Consider the following 18,096-nt stretch of genomic DNA (forward strand, 5'->3'; position numbering starts at 1 on the left):
CCTACTATTGCCTCTGGCCTCCTAGGCGGAGACCTGAACAACCCACCTCTTGCGAAGGGGTTGTCGCCTACACTGCTACCACTAATTGAAGAATTGACTTGGTTTCCCATTTTGGTCCCACGAGTTGCTCGGGAAAAGAGGTCCACCACGCCAGAGCCCAGCATGACGCGGTAAGGGACAATTACTGTGGAGGGTGCCCAGGTACCCCACAGGCTCCGTTAAAGGCCTAGCTTATTATTTTACCCCCCTGGCCATGCATCCCCTCGGCACGGGTCGCTTAACGCCTTGGGATTAGGGGTTAGGGACGATGGTCCCGGTCCCGGTGTGTGTGTGTTTTTTTTTCTTCCTAAGCAATGGAGGGGGAATCTGCTCAACAGACATCCTGGGTTGTCCAGGAAGTGCGGGGTTAGGGGCCACCTCCAAACGAGGGAGGCAGGACTGTATCCCCGACCCGCTGAACCGTTTTCATTGCCGCCAAGCCCATCGTCCCTTCGGTACGTAGTAATGCTTCAATGGGGGGCCAGTGCATAACGCACCCTCGAGGTTAGCTGCGTGTCCTTGCAGCATCGAACATCGTGACTCGCAGTGTTCCGCCGTTTCCACTAAATCTGCGCACACCGGACACTCGGGCGAGGCCGAGTGTCCGAACCGGTGAAGATACTGTCTGAAGCAACCATGGCCTGTAAGGACCTGGCTCAGGTGGAAAGTGATTTCCCCATGGCGTCTCTTGACCCACGTACCTAACCCGGGTTTCAACGTATGTGTCCATCTACCCTTAGTGGAACTGTCCCACGTAGCCTGACCAACCAACCTGACAGTCCTACGGATTTGTCTCGTGCCGCGCATTTCGAAGCACTATATGTCTTCTTCGTAAATTGTGCCGTGCAACTGCAAATCACTGTTTTTCGATGTTCCTGCATACATTTTTTCATGTAAACTTCCAACGAGTTTAGCACCGCCCCAAACGATGACCGATTTGGCTGAAATTTTGTCCAGAGCATCAGGGCATCAAAAAGAACCGTATAAGAGGGCGGCCCATCAAAAAATTTGAAAGAATATTTTTGAACCACTTCAACCTACACACCCGATAATATTTATAACAGCATTCCCGATTTTCAAACAAAATGGCCATCTTTGAGAAACAGAATTTTGCCTCCTAGCGTAAAATTACTCCGTTCTAAAAAGTTTTCGTACAATGAAGGTTATTTGTATACGTGTTGACTAGAAAGGCACGTTTCAGTTGGAAGTAGTTATGAAGTGGCTCCCTCACTTTCATATGAAGCTTCATACAAGTGTATGTATGTATCCAACTGAACGTGCCTTTCTAGTCAACATGTATACACATAACATTCATTGAATGAACACGTAGGTCATTTTGCTAGGAGACAATATATGTTCTTTGTATGAAAATATGCACTGGCGTTATAATTATTTCCGGGATGAGAATAGCATTACAAGCGTTATAAGCATGAATCACATTTAGTTACATACATCGTGAACCTTTTAAATATAATCTTTCTGATTATTGTTTTATTTTCAATAAATAAGTCAACAATTCCAAATTCAATAGTTTGCATATTCAATAGTTCGTGTTCTCCATCAATCTTGTCAATGGATTAGGGCTGTTCTCATAACAAACGGCGTTCCCATTCCATCGGTCCGCTATCAATCAGTGCGGATTCAAGTTCTTATCTGCATTTCCTCCGCGTGCTCCAACCATTATAGCTCATCAGCATAAATCTCGGTTCAGAACCAACACTCAACAGTCACACAATCGCGAGCCTACCGTTCTGGTCGAGCGTCGCTTTCAACAATCTTGTGTTCATCAACCCCGGGCATACACATCAGGAACTTTCCACACTGGACGATACATCAGCGATCATACTGCCCGCCACTTTGTAGCCGCATGGCATAGAGCCCAATCGCGGAATATCGCGTTGCAATTGCGTGTGAATCGCCGGATCCACCGATCCACAATCACATCCGGTTTAGTGTCTAGCGAAAAAGGTGATCCAGGCCGGCCCGGTACGGATGAAAAATGACGCACGTTCGTCACCCGAATCTCTATAGGTAGGGCCGTGAAACAATTGACCATATTATCAAATTGCGTGCAGCTCTCTGGTGATGAATAATGCCGGTTATTGAGGCGATGCAGGGCAGATTCTACGCACCCGATAAGTGCGGCGGCAAGTGATCGATACGCGGTAAGCTGCCGAGGTCGGGATTCATTTTGGATGCAAACGATGAACGATTCACCCCATCGTCGGGGAAACTAATTAACAGCTGCTGACGGAGGCTGGAGTGTTGAGAATTTGTTAGTCGATTAGCATTTGGTGCACTTAAATAGGCTGCACCTGCTGTTAGACGAGGTCAGTCTGTATTTGACGATCGACGGTTGTTGGCGAAAGTTGGAGTACAAACTCTGGTGTCAATTTCAGTGAAAAGAGTGATTCAAAAGAATCTGGTTTGAGTGTTAAGATTTTTTAGGGAAAAAATTAGCAAAAAGGCGTGAAGATGAATTCAAAACAAGTAGTTTTGTGTCTTGGACTGTTCCTTGCCGTGGTGGGACTGACTAGTGTTCAAGGAGCAGCTATTCGTGAAAAAAGGCAACTGAACTCTCTGTTAACGCTGAGTGGAGAGTCCAATGCTAGAATTGAGAACGGTAAGTGATGGAAATTTAAATAAACAACCAAAAAATTCACGTGGCTGTGTTCACATTCTTTGTTGTGGATGTTATCAAGTTTTGTTTTTCGTTGGCCATGAAACTTGATTATTTTCGAGCCCATATCAGTTTCTTTGTTTTCTTTTATGTAAATTTTTGTTGTTTTTTTATTTTTCAATGAACTTGAAAGACAAGTGATAGTGTTCACATATAATTGTGATAATCGTAATTATTGATAAGTCAGTTTACCTTTATGCTGAATGAACCAATGATTCTAGTAATCTCATATGAAAAATGTGCTTTTGTAGTTATTTTGCATTGCAAACATCATTTTTAAAAAGTTGATTGCCACACCCAACCAGCGGATGGCAGATTTTAATACAGTTCTGCATAAGAACCTTACAGAAATTGTATAATAATTTGGCATATACAATTTCGGAAGATTTTAATACAATTGTTGTATTGAAATTATACAGATTTGTATTATTGAAATTCAGCCTGAATCCGATTTAAATTCAAATTCAATTGAAAACAGAGACTAGTCTGAACCAAGTTCAATTTAAATCTATTGGCATTTAAATCAAAGGAAAAACCTCATCAAAATCCTTTTCAACTAATTCTATCCAACTAAATCAAATTCCGATGAATTTCAATTCCAATCCAATCAAGTTTAATATATCGGGCTTGGTGGTCTTATGGCTACCGCTTCTGCTAATACGCAGGAGTTCTCGGGTACTTATTCAAAAGGACGTATGTGATTTTGTAAACAAAGATTCAAACGTCGATTTGTCCAATCTGATGGCACTTCCACGCAAACCAACACCACCAACAGGTAGCCGAAGGCTTCCCCTATCTGTCTGTGGCGATGGTTTGCATGGGAGTGATATAAGATTGAACAAATCGACGTTTGAATCTTTGTTTACAAAATCACATACGTCCTTTTGAATAAGTACCCGAGAGTTCGTGGATTCAACTGCAGGCCCGTTCCATAATCCTACTTGTCTATGTTTTTCTATACTTCTCATGTTCTAGCAATCACTAGAACTATCATGGGACTTTCCTTACCCTATCGGAAAAAGATGCGCGGCTTCCAAGCAAGGCCATGCTGAAAACCGATCCGGTCTAGGAAAGCCAGGTTCAGTCCAAATCCAATCCAATTTAATCCTATCCAAATCCAATTCAAATCTAGTCCATATTCATTCCGGGTCCACTGCAAACTAAATCCTAATAAGTTTAAATTTTAGTGCAATAAATATTATATCAAAATCCGATTTGTATTAAATTTTAATTCAATCTATGTTACATTTTGATTCTTTCACTTCAATCTGAATTTAAATCAGAATTCAATTCAAATACAACCCTATACAAGTACAATTTAATTTTATCCAAATCAATACTCAATTAAGAATATTTCAAATTAAAGTTCAATCTCAGTCGAACAAAGCCTAGTCCCAACGGAAAATGAAATCTAAACCACATCCAATCAAAATCTAATTTGAATTTTATTTCAATGAATAAATTCGGTGTCAATTTCTTTAAAACAGTGTAGGTCTTGCAGCAATGAGTGTGGAACTAATTTTCCTCTACTAGTCCGAAATTGACTGTGAGGACGTGGCCGGCATCGTTATTGGTCTTGAATTTATGAAACTGAGAATAGTTTTCTAATTATAAGATGGCTATTCGATTGTTGAGCTGTGTATATTTGTTGTTTCTCGGCGAATCACGACTAGCAACTACGATGTGTACATTTAATCAAGCTAAACTAAGCAAATGACATTCAATAAAATGGCTTCCTACCTAATGACTTCCGGCCAAACGACCCTTTCTCGTTTTGAACAATTTGCGAAGAATTTCTTCCCTTGTTGGGTATTTCAATCACTGCGACCATTTGTTAGATCTATTGTGATATATGCCCCATTTGATCTAGCTTTGTCAAGTTGATGCATCATTACTATTTAGAGCAATTGCATTACCTTGACTACCAGCGTTATCCCAATGCGGTATTATGGTTCTGATGAATCGTACTACCATATTGCGACTTGTTCTTCAAACTTCTGAGGGTTCTATCAGCCCCTTATTGAAAAACTGTAATCTCTTTCTAAAAATTGCCGAGCAATGGCATAACAGATGTTCCGAGTCTTCTACATGTATGCCGCAGAAGCGACATACATCATCTTGAAGTTTTCCTAACAGCTTTAAGTGATATCGGCTCGGGCAATGGCCTGTTATAAGGCCTGTGTATGTGTTAAGATCTTTTTTTTGAAAGATCTAAAATTTTGCGAGTGATTAATACGTTTGGTGTGATGAAGCATTTAGACTGCCCCGCAATCAAGGTGTTTTTCCAGATGTCCTCTATTTTTGAATGTTCCCAAGATTTGAGTTCCATTCGAAGAGAACACGCAGATACCCCACAAAATGGTTCGGGACCTATGAATTGTCGAGATGAACCAAGTCTGACCAGCATATCAGCTTGTTCATTGCCTTCAATGCCACAATGACCAGGAACCCAATACACTTTCACATTGTTACGACTACCCAAGGTTTGGAGTGACTGAACACATTCCCCAACGAGTTTAGATCTGCATGTTGCTGATTTCAAAGCATTCAATGCTGCTTGACTGTCAGACATTATGCAAATATTTGAGTGCCTATAATTTCTGCGAAAGCATAACTTAGAGCATTCCAGAGTACCGTCGTGCGGGGCTTCTTTTGATTCCGGGGGCAACTTTGGATTTTTAAGAATGTTCCCGTTAATGTCCTTGCACATATCGGGCTGTGACACGTGGCCCTTACGTGAACGGTTCAACTTCTCATAGAACTTTCTTGCCTTAGGGTAACGGCTGTATTTTGGACCGGGCTCTTATTTTGGACCACCTAAATGAATTTTGTATTTATATCACACAAAACTAAATAAAACATGCAATATCTAAATTTCATTGCAAAAAGAAACTATCCATGAGGTATTTCCTACATTTGTTTCTGATAGAATATTGCAATTATTAAGAATATTTTCACGTATTTACCCATTCCGGCTGGATTAGACCAAAACTAAGACGACATTGTAAAATTGAAGTCAATTTTCAAAAGCTGTAAGTTTATTTGTACAAAGACTTAAAACATGTGAATGATGTTGTTGACTTATTAAAACCTAATTGAAGCAGTTTCATATCTCGAACAAAACATTGTAAGTTTTAAAACAGTATTCTGAGGCATGTTCAAATTAGGTTCATTATTCATTGAACCGAACATATTTTCGACATATCTTTATTATAAGTTCTAGATCTCTTTAATTTTTGTTTTTACCAACCTTTTGTTTCTCTAGCATCAAACCATTCATAAATTACTGTTCATACCGCATTTATAAATTACCGTTCATTGATGTAAGCCCTAGAAAAATGTCTATTAACCCAACATGTAACTGTTTTTATGTATGCCTGTGATCGCATATCAGTCCCAACTTTGCTGGAATCCCTATCCATATGGGACAAATATGCGATTGTGGGCAGAATAGTTGAGAAAGCTCCACGACAAGAACCAATCTTTGCTAGAGCTCTCCGTCCGTGCTGTTTGCCAATGCACCAGAGTTCCGCGTTCTACGATTATGTTTCGTTTTGAAAAAGAATGTGCAAGGAGCAAGGAAGAACCGGGCAACCCACTACTATCAATGGCGCAAATGGAACAGATCTAACAAACTACATAAAAAATATGTAGGGTAGACCTGGTGCATACATCACGACCATGGGCCACACGTTTGTTTTGCTTTGATGATGCTGTACCGAGTGGTACTGAAATTTATATTAGTTTCAATACCCTTAGCTTGTAGATATTTTTCTAAGCTTTTGAGTACTTATAAAAATGTATTGCTTAACAAAGACTTTCAGGGGGAAAATTCCGAAAATGCTGGAGATCACTAATTTTATCCAATAGTAACATAACTTTGTAAGCAATACAAAATTACTCGAGTGGTCCAAAATATGTTCGATAGGTGGTCCAAAATAAAAACAGGTGGTCCAAAATTAAATCTTACATATCTTCAGAATTTACGATAGTTTGGTTCTTTAGGTGGGATTTAAAACATTTTTACCTACAAATCCTTCCTAGCATTCACCACTTTTTAGTTGCATAGGGAATTGATCAAGCATTATTACAAAATCTAACTTTTATTCAACAAAATTGTTCGGTCATCTCCTAAAGTGGTCCAAAATACCTCCGTTACCCTATTAGCGCGGTACAGTTCCTCCGTCTCTTCACGGTCTCGATCTTCCTGTTGGCGCTTTTTCCTCCGAAAAATCGAGTTTTGTCTGTTCCGTACCCGGTTGTATCTGCCTCGTTCGCCCTCGTACGGTGTTGCAGCAATCTCGCCCATGCTGTATTCTTCTCTTTAAATAACTGCTCACATTCGCCGTCATACCAGTCGTTTCTCTGATCCGGAGCCACCGTGCTTAGTGCCGCGGTTGCGGTGCTTCTAATGGTGGATCGAATATCTCTCCAGCCATCTTCAACCACTTCCAGCTGCTGCGCGTAGTCTTGGGCTAGTTTTGTAGCCGCCCAATGTTTAGCCGCGGCGGACGACTTCGACGCGTGATGTACACCGTCGAGAGTTTTGAGCGCAGACATACTGCAACGAGGTAGTGGTCGGATTCAATATTCGCACTGCGGTAAGTGCGTACGTTCGTGATGTCGGAGAAGAATTTACCGTCGATAAAAGCGTGGTCGAATTGGTTATCAAATCGAAATATATTACAGCGGAAGGTTTTTATTCAATATTGCACATCAGGATGTTTGCATTTTTCAACCTTTTGCTATTGGTTGCAGTGTGTGAACTTGTATTTACTATGTTTTGGGCTTACATGAATTAAGAAATATAGTCAGGAGTTAAAATTGTTAAGTCCTAACAGTGAATTTTGTTGAAAACTTCAGCCGATTTTATATTTCTCAAATCTATCTTTTGATTTCAACACTAGGGGTCATTCAACAATGACGTCTAAAGTTTAAGGGGCAGGGGGTCTAACATTTTGTGACAGTGTGTACATTACCCGACCAGTTAGTCATAACAAAATTTTATCACAATAATATCAGTATGTGTTACAAATAACAAAACTTGCAATAATTTTGTTATAAATTCTCTGCCAAAGATGGAGGAAAGAAAGTTTCATGATCGTCATAACATGATTATAACATAATGTGTTATGTTTATTTCTACCGAAAACAAATTGCCTACATTTTTGGTAGATAGAAATTGAAAAAAAACGAAGGTACCCCCTACAGTATAACTCGAACCTACATTCAAAGTTGAGCCAGCTGGACAAAGTTAATTGCCTACTTTATGGATAATCATAATCTTTTCAAGAACATAATTTGTTATAGTACAAGCTATTTTCACCACTTTTTATGTAACACAACGAGTTATATTTTTGTTCAACGAATAACATATTTAGTAATGTTTTTGTTAAAACTAGAAGAGATTTTGTTACAATTTTTGTTATTTTAACTACTAATGGTACATGTTTTATAACAACCGCTGTTATGAAAAACTACTGTAACAGAATAACAAGGTCTGATATAAATCTGTTACTATCTACTGGTCGGGTAGGTATACCAAAAATAGTGACAGAGGGGAAATGGGGGTTGAAAAACTTTGAAAAGTAGTATACGTCATACTTGAATCACCCCTTAGCTTACAACATTTTCAGTAGTACTGGAGTTTTTTGGAACAGTTTAATTTATAATTGATGCTGATCTAAATTTTATTGTCTCCAGGCTATGAATAATCATTCCCTTCCTCTTCTATGCTACTAGCTACCTATAACACGCGATAGTAGCACGAATTTTTATGTTTGGTTAGAATATTATATATCATTATCTGAAATCAATTTATTTACGTTCCGGGAATTACCTGCCTTTTCGCTTTTTTTAATTTTTTCATTTTTGCTCATCTTGACTCACTGTGTAGAGATTAATATTCATCTTCCGCTGTAATATATATTTAAGTATGGTTGATTCATTCTTTCATAAAAATATGACTCTAAGTGTGTGTTTCAAAAAACAAAATATTTAGTTTTTACAAAGTATTTTTTATCACTTCACTAGCTTTATGTACCCGGCCTTGCTCGGAATTGCCAGTTTGATTCGCAGTTTTTTTTTCACAATCGGAAAATGAATAAACCAATTGGTCAACAGGATAATTGCGTTTTCTTATCGATACTTCATCATTTGATCAGAAGAAGGCAGATTTCATTTGAAAACATTGACTGGTTTTGAAGAAGGGAGCAAACCCATAATCGCCATATTCCGGGCAAACGTTTATTTCTAAAGAAGGAAAAACATCCACCGATGCCTTATTCCGGGCAAACGTCTATTTTAAAGAAGGGATCACATTCACCATCCAGAAGGAAACACATTAATCATTGCTTGTCACTGGGCAACCATAATTTCGATAAATGGTTAAATTGATCGATAACTAAACAATACAATAATGGGTTCAGAAGTTATGCTGGAACATACATACAAACATACATACAAACATACAAACATTGAGTTTTATATATCTCGGGTACTTATTCAAAAGGACGTATGTGATTTTGTAAACAAAGATGCATACGTCGATTTGTCAAATATGATGGCACTCCTACGCAAACCAACACAACGAACATGTAGCCGAAACCTCCCCCTACCTGTATGTGGCGATGGTTTGCGTGGGAGTGCTATCAGATTGCAGAAATCAACGTTTAAATTTTTGTTTACAAAATCACATACGTCACATACGTTGAATAAGTATCCGAGATATATAGATAGCTAATAGCTATATGTATTCGGCTTTGCTAGGGACTGAAAAGTAAATTATTCAATTAAAATGTCCAATGCTGTAGCACAAAACCCACAGAGGTAGATCTACCGCTCATAGAATTGTTCCTTTGTATCAATCTATTTTTATATATTTGTTTGGCCCTTCTACCTTTTCAATAAACATCTTCCAAAAATAGAGAATAAGTGTACCAAATCTGGTTGTAATTTATCCTGGGAGTTACACTGAATTGCTCATTTTTTAAAGACAACCTTCCCCATAACTTCCTTTTTCCCCAATGACCCTCCCACCTCCTTTGTTATCTTCTCCTTGGGATAGAAAATGTGTACACCAATTTTGGTTGAAATCGGTCCTGGGAGTTAGGTGTTACACTGAATTGCTCTTTTCTAAATACAACCCTTCCCCTTACCCTCCCTTTTTCCCAATGATCATACCACCCTTTGTTATTTTCTCCTTAGGATAGAGAATGTGTGTACCAAATTTGGATGAAATCGGTCCAGGGGTTCAAAAGATACACTGAATTGCTTGTTTTCTGAACAATACCCTCCCCCAGCCCCTCCCTCTTTCCCCAAATACACTTCCCTAAGATCGACCACTCTTTGTGAAAATGTGTACAAAATTTGGTTGATATGGGTACTGGGGTTGGGAGTTACACTGAATTGCTCGTTTTATAAAGACAACCCTCCCCATACCCTCCCTTTTTTTACAATGACCGCCCCACCCGCTTTGTTATCTTTTGTTTAGGGTAGAGAATGTTTGTATCAAATTTGGTTGAAATCGGTGCAGGGGTTCAGAATTTACTCTGAATTACCCGTTTTCTGAACCATACCCCTCCCTCCAGAACCCTCCCCCTTTCAAAGATTACACTCTCATATGGTTGTCTCCTTATATTGAATATGTGTACAAAATTTGATTGAAATCGGTCCTAGGAGATGCAAGTTACACATAATTGTTCGTTTTCTAAACAAAACCCCTCCCCCTTTTCTAAATGACCCTCCCACCCCCTTTGTCAACTTCCCCTGAGGATAGAGAACGTGTGTACCAAATTTGGTTGAATTCGGCCAAGTGGTTCAGAAGTAGTTAGCGAACATACATACATAGATTGATTTTTATATATATAGATAGAAGATAGAAGATAGATATAATGCCACCATGAAAATGACGAACCACTGCTCCAATACATACATTTTAATCAATAAATTTCGATGATAGCGGTAACATTTTATTCTATTAAGAAAATTATTCTGAGCTTTTTAGTGGAATGTCTTCACTTGTCATAAGACGGGTTTGTACAATCCCATTGAAATTCCACCACTTAAGTGTTGGAATTTCAATGGGATTTTATTCTATGTTAAATAGATTTGAAAAACATTCGAAAAAGACTGGAAATCAAAAAAATCGGTGTACCGCCATCGGGGGTGACAATGGGTCTGGGGGGTGAGAATGGGTCATCGCTCTCACCGACAGCCTGGAGGTCGTAGAGCAAAATCGTTCAAAAAGGTCTCTTATATTTTAGCATTCTTGCCCTCAGATACATTCAATATATTCTACAAGGTTTCTAAGTAGTTGAAACAGTGACCCATTCTCACCCCCATTTGACCCATTGTCACCCCCGACGACGGTATTTTATCTTCAAACCGTTGTATCTCAGAAACGGTTGTACTTAGAAAAAAATTATGTATACCTTTTCCATTGGAAATTCAACGTACTTTCATAAAGTCAAATTGATGAAAACGTAAAAATAACATTTCAACCATTTTTGAAAAACTAACTTATTTTAAAAAATTATAACTTTTTTGTCCATCATTTCATCATTATGACCCATAATGCAAAATAATACATTTATTATCTGCTACAACATATAAAAAAATATTGAAAAATTCGTTTTTGAGAAAATCGATTTTTAAGTTCCATTTTCAATGTTTGACCATTTTTTTTCACAGTGTATATTTTTTTCACATAGAACCATTGATTACCTAAAACTTTGCCTAAGACACCAGAATGATCGGATAAGCCGTTTTCAAGTTTTCAAAAAATACAAATATAAATCGACCTTCGATTTCACAGAGAATTGCTCAAAGGCGAAATACTCACCAGATTTTTTTTGCATTTTATTTACTTTTGACTTCTTCCACACAAGGGTGGATTTTAGTGAAAGGAACCCCATAGTTGATTTGCGGTTCCGTGTATGTTTTTCTTTCCGTGTTGGAAAGTGAACTGGTATAATTGCTTTTGACATTAGAGTGAAATCAGTAGTGATTCAGCTTCATTCCAAATTTTCTACCACTATTCTAGTTTGCATCTGGAGCAAAATAGAACAAACATGTTGGTTTCTCCAGCAGTAATCCATTTATGTTTTTCAAATTTGCAATTAGATGAAATCATTATGTTGCTGCCAAAAAAGGCAAAGGTAATTGCAAAGTGGATTGTTCCGTAGATAAAATGACGCATTAATACACCAAAACAGTTGAAAAATATTTGAATCTCGTGATTCGATCGTGGTTCAAATCTGCAGAAAATAGAACGGAGCGTTATGGAACGTACACACGGTCAAGCAATTTGACCAACATTGACTCCACCTCTCGTTTATTCCAACATTCATCAAGTTTTACCAACAGCGGCACGAACAATCAATTTATTCGACCAACAATACCACACACGAACGACCGAAGTGCCAACTTGAGCACCAACCATCAACAAATATATGGGGGTTTGTGCAACTTCACTATAAATGCACAAACATGTTCGGCGAACCTTGACTCCACCCCCGAAAACTCAAACCAAAATCAAACCGTTTTAATTTTTTCCAACCGAGCCGCCAACTGTCTAATGGTTTTTTGAACAACTTCACACACGTTCCAACAAAGCAGCAACCGAAGCGTTTTCTTGGGGGTGGAGTCAATGTTCGTCAAACTGCTTGACTGGTTGCATTATACCAGTTTTATTTTTTTGACATTTGACTGGTATAAAAACTGAATCTAGCTGCTGGGAAAATGAATGTTCCAGATTCATATTCAAACTGACATCACCGAACGATTTGAATCACTGCTGATTTTACTCTTACGATTTTATTATTATTATCTTTATTTTAGAGGCTTTCAGCCCTAGGCTGGCTCACCTCTTACCTACTCTTACGATGTTCTCAATCTTCATCTTCTTCTATGGCTCTATACCACCTTTGAATCTGTACTTGGGTACATCTTTTTGAGCCCGAGTTACACGTATATTATGTTCTTAAACTTTGAATATTGGTTATCCCATATAGATCAATTAAATCCTAAACATTCCCACTTTCTTTAGAACTCCTAGTTGAATAAAATGCTTTATATTTCCAATATTTATGCGTTATATAGTGTGAAATAAACTTCACTTTTGTTGATCGTTCAGATTGATTAGATTCTTTAATAATTAAGAAAATTGTCCAGATTTTCAAAATACAGTCGACTCACTACATTTCAATGTTCTATATCTCGATAAATATCTCTCCCTATGTCGATGGTTTTCTCAGTCCCTTCAATCTACATACATTTGGGTTTTCTACATCTCGATAACCTCCCTATCTCGATATCTCTCTATCTCGATGTGTTCTGATCATATTTTGTACAGGATTCACTCTTCTCATGTCAATATGTTCAAATTTTTAGGCTACTAGACCATCTTTGGACAATAACAAACACATCAACAACAGGAAACGACATTTGTTTTGTTGTCGTTTTTCTTAGCAACGGGCTTTTTTGGATCTAGTTCCCATTTCAATTTTCCTTCCATTCCTCCCTTCAATATCGAGGTGGGGAGAGGCGACAGTAATTCAAACCTTCATCCTCCAATTTCAGCAGACCCTCTAAGCTGCCCAAGTCCCCCTTTATCTTCTGATTATTCGGATTTGTTACAGAATTTTGAGATATTTCATTCCATACGGATTCCATAGATTCTCCAGATTTTGCAGATTGTTCATGCGACGTGGGTCGTTTTCTTGAATGTTTGATAATGTAAGACAAGTAGGCTGAGTCCCTCGCATAAGCACTGGTCACTTTGGGAAAATGAATATCTGCAACCAGACACCTGGATGCAGAGCCGTAGCGTGGACTCCCAGTGCCCTTGGCGAATCGTTTATTAGGCGCCCTTCTTATACTAAGAGAAATCAAATGCGTAAATTTTACATTTGGAGAACAATTTGAATCTCACAACCAAAAAACACGTCTCACAATAATTAATGTATAGAATCTAAACATATACAATTTTGCAAGGTTTTAAAACAAGAAATGTAATCCAAGCAGCACACGTCAAGTGAAACTGGTTGCAGCAACATAATTGTGACTGAGTCCGGTCACATATTAGTTACTGCGATTTTTATGCAACATGTGTGCTACTCGGGAAGCTTTTTATACATATACCGCGTTAAAATAATACAAAATTGTAAAGTTTCAATACAATGGTTGTATTAAAATCTTCCGAAATTATATATGCCAAAATTTTATACAGATTCTGTATTAAAATCTGCCAACCGATGGTTGGGGCCACTAAAAAAAATTAATGGTTTAAACACAGAGAAACAGACGTCTCACTCAACACATGTTCCACCGTTCACCTTTTTAACGGCTGATTTAATTTTTTGTAGGTGGTCAAACGGCCACCGATGGCGCTTCGATCGATTTTGCTTGTGTTTGACGTTTGTGCACTACCGCCATCTGGTTGCCGCTTGACCACATACAGTGAATTTAGCATTGGGCGTCAATTTTTCCGTGACGATTATTTTAATTGCATTTTGTTCTAAGTGAGACGTCTGTTTATCTGTGGTTTAAACATGCTTTAAATAGCAATTTCTTCATAAAATTGTTTTTACTTTTTTTTGTTTCACTTTGATCATTTGGGTAGTTACCAACTGTCTTTGTATAACGAATTTAAAACTGTATTGTGACATTAAATCCAGTGAAAGTTTCAGAATATGGTTGCAACTGAATCACTTTGTAACCCGTAAGTAATTTTTCATACTTTTAGATACGTAATGACTAAACGGCAACTTAGATTCATTGTGTTGTGACTTGACATGTTCCAAGCATCTTTTATGTAACAATTATGTAAAATTGCATTTATTTTCCAATTTTCGAATGGTTACAAGTGCTACTTGGGTCAATATTCAGGAATCTATTGGAACCTGATACCTGAAAGTTCTATGTCGATTGAAAAAAATACCATTAAAATTATTTCTAATTTTGTGATAGTTTTTGACGCAAATAATGTAAGGAAACTTGTAGAGCCGGGTTAGAATCTCATTAAAAATGCTGACACTTTTGACGGCCATTTCTAAAGTAACGAAGATTAAAATTGGAAGATTGGAACGAACAAGATGGGCTTGAGATTTTTTTAATTTTATTAAACATTTAGATGTTTAAAACATATATCGTGACGAAGGGAGGACGTTCAAAATCAATTATTTTTGCGTGATGCACTAAACGATTACTTCCTTTATGGTTTTTGCAATCATCTGTGATCTATGTTCGGAAATGGTTAAAACAGTAAGGATTGCTCGTTTTATTTCGAATAAAAAAATCATAGAAATTTTAACGAAAAATTTACTTTAGGAAATCCAAAAAACAAATTCAAAAACCCACGCACTGCAGATCTCTTGTTGGGCCAATCAAATCCAACTTTAAAGGGGTTAAAAGGTCGATGCTCAGAATTGGCTCAGAATCACAATCAGGCTTATTCGAATCAAGGAAAATCCAACTCGGAAGTGGGTCTGGTCAGTAGTTCCAAACCATGGACATATGTAGTTGGATTAATAAAATTCTAGGGTTAGGTGGTCGATTGCTATAATCGCTTTCGGACTTAGTCAAATCATGGCTGGTGTAGGAAATTAACACCGGATCTATTCGGATAAATTAAATTCCTATTCTGGATTGGGTTTGTTGGTGGTCTAGTTTGGTCGATAGAATCTAACTCTGGAGTGATTTGATCGATAGCCAGGAGGGTGAAGAGAAAAAACCCAACAATTCTAACAAAGCAAATATTTGGGAGTTATTGACATTCCTCGATAAAGACGCAGATATAACTCAAAATTATTCGGACTACATGGAGTTTTTCTAAATTAAACGCAAATTCATATCAAATCTCAAACCCAAACCACTACTTCCTGGTATCAATCATAGGAGCAAATAGCCCTTCGGAATTTGGTCAATCACTTGGTTATGAATGTATTCTTTTGAAGAAACCAACATAAGAAACTGAATCATTTCTTCATTATTCATTCCTCACTGCAGGAACATTACGGTTTCGGAAGACTCTCGGTGGCCGTAATAGTAGCATTAGCATTAGCATTAGCATTGTTACGGTGTAATTCGTAGATTGGACACTAGTGATACTCATGTTTTACTTTTGAGTTCCTTATCTAGAATGCTATCAGAAATCAAGAAGGGGAGTGGTCCTTGATTCCAGTCTTAAAGAAAAATAACAAAAGCATGAGGATTACTACTCCTGGCCACGCCCATCTTCACCGTAACTAGGGAGAGGAAGGAAGTGTTGATGTGGTACTTACTTAACGAGAGGCCACCGACTTAGCGACACTCTCATAAATACCACGGAATTGGATAATTAGGAAGGTATTCTTTGGGTCAGGATTTGCCTGTAGCTGGCAATGCAACCGTGGTAGATCTTACCCCGTAAAGGTGTCTACCCAGCGCTACGGGTCGACTCTCGGTGGCCGTAATAGTGACCACAAATTATACCAATAGAAATGTGGATGTCAAACATCATGATTTTCAATTAACTTTATAAGAAACTCTCAGATTTATTTATTATTCAATTATCTTCTTCAACTCGGTCCCAAAAGTCCCTGAGAATCCCGAATAGCACTAAAAAACAATCCATATGTGGATATGATAAAAACGATTTGTTTTTTGCTCTATAGATTACTAGATTACACATATCTACCATATACCCATACATCTTTGGACAAACCCATAGTCAGTTTGTTTGTAATATGGCCTCTAAATAATAAAACTGTTCTATTTATTATAAAGTAAACATTAATTTTGGCGCCCCCTTGAAGGCTGGCGCCCTTGGCGAGGGCCAACCTGGCCAACCACACGCTACGGCGCTGCCTGGATGAGATAAATACCACACCCAACCGGCGGATGTTAGATTTTCTAACAGTTCTGTAGAAGATGGTAGATTCTTCTGTGTAAAAACTGGGCATATGCTAGATTCTTATAACTTATGTACAGAATTGTTAGTATAACTAAAACCTAAATGATGAATCATTTCTTTTCTTCTACTTCCAGGAACAATTTATTGCGACACGTTAAAATGCCCTCCGGAGTCGTTCAAATGCATCATCGTCAAGAACAACACCCGCGAGAACTTGAACCAGATCGAAGTTACGCGTGAATGTTTGGATCCGGCCGGTAAAGCCACGGCCAAGACGATCGAACGTGAAGTGAACCAATTCCCCGGATCGCACTTCGAGAGCTACGCGGAGATCGATAAAAACGGAAACATCGCTTCATTCGATAACCGAGGAAATTCGTACAACCATTCGGGTAGTGGCGACCTGCACTCGTACCTGTACAAGCAGATCGACGAGCTGCACAAGCAAATCCTGGACCAGCTGCAGGGGGCATCGTCGTCCTCCTACCGGATCCCTTAAGAGGCAAACGACTTTGTAAGCACAATCTTACGGATGTAATACTTGGATTTATTTATGATTGAAATCAAGGCCACCGAGGGTTATTAAATGTCACTTACGTCGCCTACCGGTTGATTACACTATTTATGACCAGTCGGACACAGGCTAATGTGCAAGTGATAGATGAATAAATCATGTGTTGCGTCCGTTTTTTTGTGCCTCAGTTTAAATCTAGATAGGTTGTAATTTGACGTGAGAGCTAAATTCTGATTTTAGTAAGAATTATTCAATTGCATATCAAACAAAACGAAGGAGAGCAGAGCGTGGGAACTTTTCACACGCCACCGCATCGCGATAGATAGCGATCGTGGTCGGGCCGGCGGTGGGAATTCCTGAATGGATGCCACAATAGCAGATGAGTGATGTGTTGATAGGTTCGTCAAAATTGTTGATTGACGAACGAGTGGTGATCTTTTTTGTTGTAATTGGATCGTTTCGCAATAGCAGTTTAGTTGCTCTCGAATCACGTGGATCGGTTATTGTAAAATTAAAGAATGTGATATGTAGATAAATAAAACTGTTATTACTCGAACGTGTATGATGTTGCTTATTAATTGAAACCTTCATATGCCATGTCATTAAGGTCAAGTCACGTAACCGTCAAATGAAATATTGTTAAAATTCTGATACACCATTATCTAATAGCCGTATATTAGCCTCATTCGTATACAGATGATTCGGGATAAATTCTTTCCAGTATGATTGTTGAGCAAAATAAAAAACTAACAGTGGGTAATGTCTGTGACATAACCGGAAGTGGACGTAGGACTTGGCTTGACCATGCATGTAAAAATACATATTTTGCTCAGCATTATTCATAAGCATTATTACACGTTTCGTTACCAATCTAGAAAAAAAAATATCAAAATGGAAAGCTATCAATCGATGTTTCATCTAATGTTGATTTTTTTTTGTCATTGATGAAAGTATGTAAAAAGATAATTC

General features: G+C 38.2%; 1 protein-coding gene across 1 annotated transcript; it reads left to right on the plus strand.

Annotated features, from left to right (window-relative positions):
- The first annotated feature begins 1,779 nt into the window (after positions 1 to 1,779).
- LOC134225595 (uncharacterized) lies at positions 1,780 to 17,689 on the plus strand. Its single transcript, XM_062705794.1, has 2 exons — positions 1,780 to 2,662; positions 16,748 to 17,689. The coding sequence occupies exons 1-2, from the start codon at positions 2,515 to 2,517 to the stop codon at positions 17,110 to 17,112; spliced, it is 513 nt and encodes a 170-aa protein (XP_062561778.1). The 5' UTR covers positions 1,780 to 2,514; the 3' UTR covers positions 17,113 to 17,689.
- Positions 17,690 to 18,096: the final 407 nt, after the last annotated feature.

This window comes from Armigeres subalbatus, chromosome 3, assembly GCF_024139115.2.
Source record: "Armigeres subalbatus isolate Guangzhou_Male chromosome 3, GZ_Asu_2, whole genome shotgun sequence".
In the NCBI taxonomy this organism is placed as follows: domain Eukaryota; kingdom Metazoa; phylum Arthropoda; class Insecta; order Diptera; family Culicidae; genus Armigeres; species Armigeres subalbatus.

What these genes read in the sequence shown, in the direction of transcription:
- LOC134225595 (XM_062705794.1), top strand. Translation starts at nt 2,515, where the DNA reads ATGAATTCAAAACAAGTAGTTTTGTGTCTTGGACTGTTCCTTGCCGTG. An exon ending in CAATGCTAGAATTGAGAACG is followed by an intron (nt 2,663 to 16,747) that starts GTAAGTGATGGA and finishes TTCTACTTCCAG; the next exon opens with GAACAATTTATTGCGACACG.